Here is a 9,532-nt window from a genome sequence, read left to right as displayed (position 1 = left end):
GCCCCTTCCCCCAGCCAGCCCGGCCCTGATTGGAGCAGGCTAGCCAGCACCTCCCACATCTCCTCCTCTCAACAGGCCCAGCTCTCATCTGCCCTGATTGGGGCTGGGCCGGCCAGAACCCAGCTGTGCACGAATTCGTGCACTGGGCTTCTAGTACAGAATTAAAATGGCTATAAATACATACCTCTCAATAATAACCCTAAATGTAAATGGATTAAATGCTCCAATCAAAAGGTGTAGGGTAGCTGAATAGATAAAAAACATGACCCAACTATATGCTGTCTACAAGAGACCCAACTTAAAAATCTCAAAACAAAAGACACACACAGAATGAAAGTAGAAGGATGGAAAAAATTTTTCCATGCAAATGGAAAAGAAAAATAAACTGGAGTACCAATACTCATATCTGACAAAATAGACTTTAAAAGCATCATGCTAAGCGAAATAAGCAAGTTGGAGAAAGATGACTATCACATGATCTCACTCATTTGTGGAATATAATGAACAACATAAACTGATGAACAAAAATAGAGCCAGAGGGGGGGAAAATACTCTAGAATATAATAGAAGTAATCCTGTTATTTGCAGATTTTTAATATTTCCTACAACTTTTGTGATATCATACGATGTTAATACAGTTTTGGTAATATTATTATACTTAAAATCCTTTTATTCTTAAAATATTAATGTTTATTGCATGTAATATTATATGTAAGATAATTTTTCTTGAATTGGTTGGTGTTTATTGCATGTAACATTATCATGTTTAAAATCATTTTTCTTGAGATATTAATGTTTATTGCATATAACCTTATATTTAAGATCGTTTTCCTTGAAATATTAAGGTTTATTGCATGTAACATTATTATATTTAAAATCGTTTTTCTTGAAATAAAAAAAAAACGGAGAAAAAACAATAGAGGCAGAGGGGGGAATATACTAGAATAGAAGTAATCCTGTTATGTGCAGATTTTTAATATTTCCTACAACTTTTGTGATACCATACTATGTTAGTACAGTTTTGGTAATCCTATATAATAAAAGGGTAATATGCAAATTGACCCTACCAGCAGAACGACCAGAATGACCACTCAACCAGCTACAATAAGGTTCACTGACCACCTCTTGGTCCCTTTCCCCAGCCGGCAGGCTCCCATCACCTGATGTCGAATGGGGAACCGGGGGTGGGTGGTGGGGGATGCGAGTGGCACCAGGCCAAGGCCCCCGCCCCGCCGGTTGCCCCATATAGAGAGGGCAACCCACGGCAGGGGTGGGGCTGGCGAGGGGGTGGGAACAGCTGACCTCTTGGTTTTTCCCCCTGGCCGGCAGGCTCCGATCACCCGATAGCGAATGGGGATCCAGGGGTGGTTGATGGTGGGTGTGGGGCTAGCTGCCAGCAGCCAGGGAAGATGACCCTGATTGCAGGCCAGGCCTAGAGACTGTATCTGTGCACGAATTTCTCGCACCTGGCCCTCTAGTATTATTATACTTAAAATCCTTTTACTCTTGAAATACTGTTTATTGCATGTAATATTATATGTAAGATCATTTTTCTTGAATAATTGATGTTTATTGCTTGTAACATTATCATATTTAAAATCGTTAAAAAAAAAAAAGGCTTCCTGCCTGGCCAGCATGGCTCAGTGGTTGAGCATCGACCTATGAACTAGGAGGTCACAGTTAGATTCCTGGTCACATGCCTGGGTTGCGAGCTCAATCCCCGGTAGGGGGTGTGCAGGAGGCAGCTGATCAATGATTCTCTCTTATCACTGATGTTTCTATCTCTCTCTCCCTCTCCCTTCCTCTCTGAAATCAATAAAAATATATTTTAATATATTTTATTGATTTTTCACAGAGAGGAAGGGAGAGGGATAGAGAGTTGGAAACATCGATGAGAGAGAAACATCGATCAGCTGCCTCCTGCACACCCCCTACTGGGGATGTGCCCGCAACCAAGGTACATGCCCTTGACTGGAATTGAACCTGGGACCTTTCAGTTTGCAGGCCGACGCTCCATCCACTGAGCCAAACCGGTTAGGGCAAAATATATTTTAAAAAATCTTAAAATAAAACTTATAAAATCCCACTTCAAGCCACACTGAGATACCACTTCATACCTACTAGGAGGGCTAGAATCTAAGTCAGATACATGAGGATGTGAAGGTGAGAACGTGGAGAAAGGGGAGCCCTCATAACACTGCTGGGGGATGTAAATGGTGCAGCCACTTTGGAAAAGGCTGTCAGTTCCTCAAACAACTAAGCAGAGTCATTGCATGACCCAGCAATTCCAGTCCCAAGTATACAGCTAAACAAAAACATGTACACGAATGTTTAGAGAATCATTCACAACTGCCAAAAGAAGGAATGTTCATCAGCTGATGACGGATAGATAGTGTGGTCCATTGCACAATGGAGTATTTTTTGGACATGAAAAGGAACGAGGCCCTAACATATGTACTTGGACAACCTTCTGAAACATGGTGCTCTGTGAGGAGGCCAGTCAAAAGACCATTTGTGGATAATCCCACTGATATGAAATGTCTAGAACAGTGACATTCACACACAGAAAATAGATGGTTTTTTTTGCTTAGAGATGAGGGAGAGGGGATGGAGAACAGGGAGGTGACAGCTGGTGATGTGGGGTTTCTTTCTTTCTTAAATGCAAATATATTTTAAAAACTAGAGGCTCCTCCTTGCAGGGAGCGGGCCTAAGCCGGCACTCAGACATCCTTAGTGCTGCAGTAGAGGTGGGAGAGGCTCCCGCTACCGCTACTGCGCTTGCCAGCCGTGAGCTTGGCTTCTGGTTGAGCTGCGCTCCCCCTGTGGGAGTGCACTGACCACCAGGGGACAGCTCCTGCGTTGAGTGTTTGCCCTCTGGTGGTCAGTGTGCGTCATAGCAACCAGTCATTCTGTGTTTGGTCGATTTGCCTTTTATTATATAGGATACCTTTATTGATTTCAAAGAGGAAGAAAGAGGAAGAGAGAGATAGAAACATCAATGATGAGAGAGAATCATTGATCGGCTGTCTCTTGCAGGACCCCCACTGGGGATTGAGTTCAAAACCCAGGGATGTGCCTTGACTCGTAATCAAACTGTGACCTCCTGGTTCATAGGTTGACACTCAACCACTGAGTTACACCACTGGGCTGTGGGGTTTCTTCCTAACGTGATGAAAGTGCCCTAAAATTGACTGTGGTGGCGGTTGCACATATCTGTGAGTATACGAAAAGAATACTGAATTGTATACTTTAAACGAGTGAATTGTATGGTAGGTGAATTATATCTCAATAAACCTATGAAACATTTTCAGCTTTATTGACTCTAGCTTCTGGCTTCAAGCCATCTTCATCCCCAGCAGCAAGAATTAAACAAGCATGTGATCTCTGGATCTAGACAGAAAGTGGGGCAAGCGTACAAGTGCTCCCCTGATGACGGGATGAGGCAATTACGTGGTTGTATGAACATCACTTCTGAGAAAGCAGAATGACTACTGTCTCTCCTCTAGGTGACAGCAGTGTGGCTCTACACCAATCTGCCACTACTGTGGCAGTCAGCACAGACAGCAAACAAAGTTCATTTGCACACGTGGGGAGATGGAAAGTATAATTAAAACTGGGTCTTGCAAGCCCATCTTTCTGAAGCAAGTATGATGAAGCAACAGGGCTGCCTCACTTGTTGAGGACAAACATGAAACAATTAGCCATAGACTCTGCGTAGAAAGACAGACATGACCACAGGGAGGCCTTCAGGCCAAGTTACTCTATATTTTCAGTGAAGCAAAATATAGGCATTTCAAAAATAACTAAATGTCAAATTCTTCCCTAAGTTAAAAAGGTCCCTTAAGTATAAACCTCTGACATCAAGTAGAGAATTCTACTCAGCCTCACTCAAGGCCAGTGTTTTGTCAATACCTGTGCATGTTAGCTAGGGCTCTGCAAGGTGTCACCAGCATGTCTGCCCTGCCAGTTCACAGACTCTGCAAATTCATAGACTCTACGAGTTCACAGACTCTACAAGTTCACAGACTTTGCTGCTTAAGACTTGTGAAAAATAAACCAAGCAAGTAGGCACAAGATGGGCGCAGATGGCCAAAAACCCAGAACAAACAAAAAAGGAAACACTTGGATCTGAGGTAAAAAATATTGCTGCAGAGAGAACTCAAGCACTTAAATAAAGCATGTTAATCCAATCTAACTTCTGATTTTGTTCATCCAATGCATATTTACAGAGTAAGGCCCTGTCCAAACGCCGACGATACAGCAGTAGAGAGAACAAAGCCTTGCCTTCCAGGAGGAGAGACAGCAGCCAATTCTGGGACAGGGAGTGTCCTCACTGTGGCCAACAGACGCACCCAGCCAGGGACCTCACTGCTCTGTATGCCCACACCCTGCACTATAAACTTGCATCATCCCACCGATCCAACAGCAAATGTCTCTCCGTTCAAATATAAAAAATATAAAGGAGTATCTGGGTCATCTTATACATAAGGAGTATCTGGGCCCCTTTCTCTCTCTCTCTCTCTCTCTCTCTCTCTCGATCTCAAAAATTCAATTAAAAAAAAAAAAAAAAAAAAAAAAAAAAAAAAAGCCCTGGCTGGGTGACTCAGTTGGTTGGAGCATTGTCCCGTACACCAAAAGGTGGTGGGTTTGAATCCCAGTCAGGACACATACCTAGTTTGGGGGTTAAATCCCCAGTCAGGGTGTGTATGGGAGGCAACCAACTGATGTCCGTCTTTCTTTCTCTCTCTAAAAAAAAAATCAAATATAAAGGAAGGGGCAGTGGGGACACAGGTGACCAGTGAAGAGTGCCAGTGGAGCAGGGACGAAAGGCCCAAAGAGGTGACCAGACTTGATCTCTGGATCTTAGGAGCTGCAACACACAAGAGACATGGAGGCAGAAAGTAGCAGGGCGTACCTGCCTTCTCAGACTAGCCCCTTCCGGAGGAATTTAGGGGAAGCACTTATGAGACAGGGCAACGAAGTGTGTCTATCATCTAGCAAACCAGCCCACCAGGCACTGAGCTTCACAGACGGTCTTCTTTCCAGGACTGTGGTCCTAATCCACTGGCAACAGCTGCTGTGGTAGCTGCAAAAGGCCACAGCTTCCTTGGCACGCCCCACCCATCACGGTGGCTCTGCCTCTCCACCCTGTGAGTCCTGGTTGGCCTGGGAGCTTGCTTTGATCAGTAAAACCTGGCAGAAGCTACAATGGATCAGTAAAACCTGGCAGAAGCTACAATGCATGAATTCCAAACCTAGACCTCAAGGGACTTTACAGTTTCCACTCATCCCTAGGCAAGCAAGGCCATGTTATCGCTGGAGGGAAAGAGTCTGCAAGGAGGGAGATTCTAGCTGAGGCTGTGGAAATGTAAGGCCATCATAGACCACCCAGCCCCTAACAGCCAGCCAGACCAGAAGAACCTCCAAGCCAACACTCAGACAGGCAATAGTAAATGTTTGTTTTAAGCTACTAAGTTTTGTTATTTACCAAAGCTAACTGGTACAAATTTGAATTTTAACTCCTCCTAAAAAGTATGCATCAGTAGGTAACCACAATTTAAAAAGTACCCTATCCACCTCAGGATATGCAACAGCAATCTGAGTCTTTAATTTCTGGTAACTCTCCAGGTCTATAAAAATACCAAACATGATAGTTGTATTTGATTAATATAAACAACAATCTCAATTTATTTATTTATTTGTTTATTTATTTATTTTAAAATATATTTTATTGATTTTTTACAGAGAGGAAGGGAGAGGGATAGAGAGTTAGAAACATCGATCAGCTGCCTCCTGCACACTTCCCACTGGGTATGTGCCTGCAACCAAGGTACATGCCCTTGACCAGAATCGAACCTGGGACCCCTGAGTCTGCAGGCCGATGCTCTATCCACTGAGCCAAACCAGCCAGGGCAACAATCTCAATTTGTTAAAACTTGTACATGCTCTAAATATTTTGAAACCTTTACAACATACCATCTCTAACTTCCTTATGTATAAAATGACCCAGATACTTAGTAAAAGTAAATTTCTCAGAGAAGGACTACATCCTATTTATGACTCAACAATAAGTGTGTGTTTTTTTTCTTTTCTGGGGCCTAGTTTTAGTTGATAAAGACCATAAAGCAGAACAACAAAAAGGATGCTCTGAAGTAAACTTAGTACAATTCTTTTCTTTTCTTTCTTCCTTCTTTCCATCTTTTAAAAATTTGGAGCCTGTTATAAGCCCAGACCACAGCGAATGTGTTTAGCATAGGATGGCTATTTGGTGGAAATTCTTCCAAACATTTGCCTGGAAGAGTTTTGGGAGCCCTCTTAATTCCCAGATCTTTAACCTATTTCCTACAGGTGATTTACGGAAGGGTGTCTTGGTGAGCCAGGAAATGCGGTCATGGAACCAGTAGCCACCCATTAGCTGCTCAGGGTCAAAGGTTGCCTGTGCCAGACTACCTTTCCTACAGAGGCTGCCTCTTGCAACATAGTGACTTGGGAAGCTGAACAGACAGGTCCTGCCAGTTTCAGTTACCACTGCCCCGATGAAGTGATATTTGATGTCCTCCTCAAATAAGACCTTAAAAGAAGTAGTCAGGGTCCCGAGTTCAGACACTATGAATCTGGGCACTCAAGGTAGAGAATGGTGTGCCCTAGGCTCTAAGCAAGAGGCCAGCCTCCCTTCCTGCAGCCCTGCTGGCCCTTTCTAGCCTCACTGTGCTCATCTCCTCCCTCCCCTCTCCTTTTTCATGCAATGCACTCTGCAATTAGGCACTGCCAGAGCCTAAAGGAGGTTTCCTTCAGGCCCCTTCACAGCCTGGCCCACAGCTCAATAATTGTTTTATTTTCTGTGTAGCATCTTGATTTCTTGACAGAAAAACCCAAGCATAAATTAACCTGCTAAAGTTTAAGTTCATTCTCTTGTCCTTACTTGTGACATTAGATCAGGAAAAGCTTCTAAAAATACTACTGTGCCCAGTGGGTGTGGCTCAGTGGTTGAGCCTCGACCCATGAACCAGGAGGTCACAGTTCAATTCCCAGTCATGGCACATGTCCAGGTTGTGGGATCAGTCCCCAGGAGGGGTTGTGCAGGAGGCAGCTGATCAGTGATTCTCTCTCATCATTGATGTTTCCATCTCTCTCTCCCTTTCCCTTCCTCTCTGAAATCAATAAAAAATATATTTAAAAAAACCAAACAGATACTACTGTAAGTCAATATGAAATATTTAAAAAAGATAATATATTTATGCATTACATGTGAAAATAAATAACTTAAAAAATATTAATTCTAATGTCATTTAGAAAAATCAGAAAAATATTTTCTAATGTATTATATGGGTCTAAAATTTTCCTTTAAAAATATATATGTATATACATAGATACATACATATACATAATTGTTTTTGCCAACATTATCAGTTCAATCTAATATTAGGAAATTTAAAAAATGCAAATGTTATTATGGCTGACCTAGAAAAACCAGTTCTATGCTAAGACTGTGCAACACTTCCCATCCAGGCTCTCTGTATGATGAGTGTTCAGTCCCCCCCAGCCACCCTGAGCTTGTGGACTGTATCACCCCCACATTTCAGATGAGGAAGCTGACATGTAATGAGGCAAATGAACACCCCCCCCCCCCACCCCAGGCAGCCAGTGGCTGAGCCAGGAGAACCTGGGTGATACCCCATGGTTCCAGTCTGCACTCTATAGCACTAGGCAGCTTCTCAAAAGAGAAAAGTGCAGAGACAACATGATCGGAATTTTAAAGGACAGAGAGGAGGATCCCATTCTCCAAACTGAAAGGAGAAATGCAATGTCACAATTTGCAAGGATTTTATTGGGTGTACCAAAGCCACCTTTAGTCAACTTCATAAAAAAGCGAAGTCTAACCAGCAAAATGTAATTTGGGGCATAATATTCAATTTTCATGCCCTAGCTGGTTTGGCTCAGTGGACAGAGCGTTGGCTTATGGACTGAAGGGTCCTGGTTTGATTCCGGTCAAGGGCACGTACGGCAGTTGCAGGCTCCTACCCTGTCCGGGCCCTGGTCAGGGCGCATGCAGAAGGCAACCAATCGATGTGTTTCTCTCACACTGATGTTTTTCTCTGTCTTTCCCTCTCTCTTCCACTCTCTCTAAAAAAATCAATGAAAAAAATCCTCGGGTGAGGATTAAAAAAAAGAAGAAAAAAATATAAGAAACTATGCCTCCAAAAATCACTTCTTACCTCAATGTCAAACATTTCCACAGAGTTGTCCAGCAGCTTTACTCTGAGAGGAAAGCGCTTCTCCTGCATTCTAGCTGCCATCCGCGTCATCCCTGCTGAGGGAGCCTGCCCAGGCTCCAGGGTGCTCACTCCTGCCGGGGGCTGGGTGCCAAGGCGTGCCCCTGGGGTCTGCAGGGCTCGGTATGTTCCTTCTATCTCCCCCATTCTTCATCAGCTAAGAGTGAGGAATACGCTATAAAAAAATAAAACCCAAAGAATCACCACCAGCTATTTAGACATTAAAACAATGTAAAAAATGACCAGTACACAGGAATTCTCTGCATGATTTTACAACTCCAGTGAGTCTTAAATTACATAAAATTACAGAGGTGCCCTGGGTGGGTGGCTCAGTTGATTGAAGTGGTGTCCTATACACCAAAAGGTTGCAGATTCGATTCTCAGTTAGGGCACATACCTAGGTTGTGGGTTAGATCCCCGGTTGGGCGCATATGGGAGGCAACTGATCCATGTTTCTCTCTCTCTTCCACTCTCTAAAGAAAAATCAATAAAAACATATCCTTGAGTGGATTAAAAAAAAAAACTATCTTCTACTCATACTTGGTTGGTGGAACAGAAAATATAACAAGCACCTCCAATAACAATATTTCCCAGGGGATTCTGCACACCGACCCCACAGAAGCTCCTATGAGAGCTGCCTCACCATCACTCGGTGGGCAGAGGGCAAGAGGTTGGCAGGGCTAGTCCTTCTCAGGCTCTGCCAACCAGCCACACACCCACTGTGCTGTCCGGGCCTTCGGCACAAGTAACGGGTCCCACGTGGCACAGCACCAGTGCACTCAGCAGGCTCCTCATTTCTGCTGATGGGTGGGGAAAATTCCAAGGACAGTAGCTCAAGACAACCACCCCTGACTCTGCCAGCTTTGCATTCCTTGGTTTTTCTACGTCGTGTCTCACAAGGCTGGAATGGGTGCCACCGATGGTGAGGGAAATAATTTCAGGCACGGTATGGAGGAGAGCCTAGGTGAGTGTCACGAGGATCACACACCTGAGGTTGGAAGGCATCCTCCCATCCCGTCCTCACAATGACCACCTACCACCCACCTAACTGGTAACAACACTGAGGGTCCAACAGAGCTAAGTAGCTGGGGCAGCACTGGGTGCCCTTTTCAATCCTCCTTGTGCCCTGGGGAAGGTCTCTGCTTTTTAAGCTATTGAGTTGAGCATGGCAAATCACTTCAGAGTTTTTTTTAAGAAAGAAAGAACAGGCTAAGTATCAGCCAGAATCTAATAAGACTAGCTTGCTTTGAATTGTATTC

The 9,532-nt window shown here is 43.9% G+C and overlaps 1 protein-coding gene across 3 annotated transcripts in view; it reads right to left on the bottom strand.

The window, feature by feature from the left end:
- The window catches only part of FARP2 (FERM, ARH/RhoGEF and pleckstrin domain protein 2), a 100,244-nt gene that overhangs the window by 76,894 nt on the left and 13,818 nt on the right, over positions 1 to 9,532 (bottom strand). For all 3 annotated transcript variants that reach the window (XM_006083011.2, XM_014467163.1, XM_014467155.2), the window contains one exon: positions 8,217 to 8,448. In XM_006083011.2, coding sequence (XP_006083073.1) covers positions 8,217 to 8,420 — 204 coding nt within the window. In that variant the 5' untranslated portion in view covers positions 8,421 to 8,448. The remainder of the gene's footprint in view (positions 1 to 8,216; positions 8,449 to 9,532) is intronic.

This window comes from Myotis lucifugus, unplaced genomic scaffold (assembly GCF_000147115.1).
Source record: "Myotis lucifugus unplaced genomic scaffold, Myoluc2.0 scaffold_5, whole genome shotgun sequence".
NCBI lineage: Eukaryota > Metazoa > Chordata > Mammalia > Chiroptera > Vespertilionidae > Myotis > Myotis lucifugus.
This window is presented reverse-complemented; position numbering and strand designations above follow the sequence as displayed.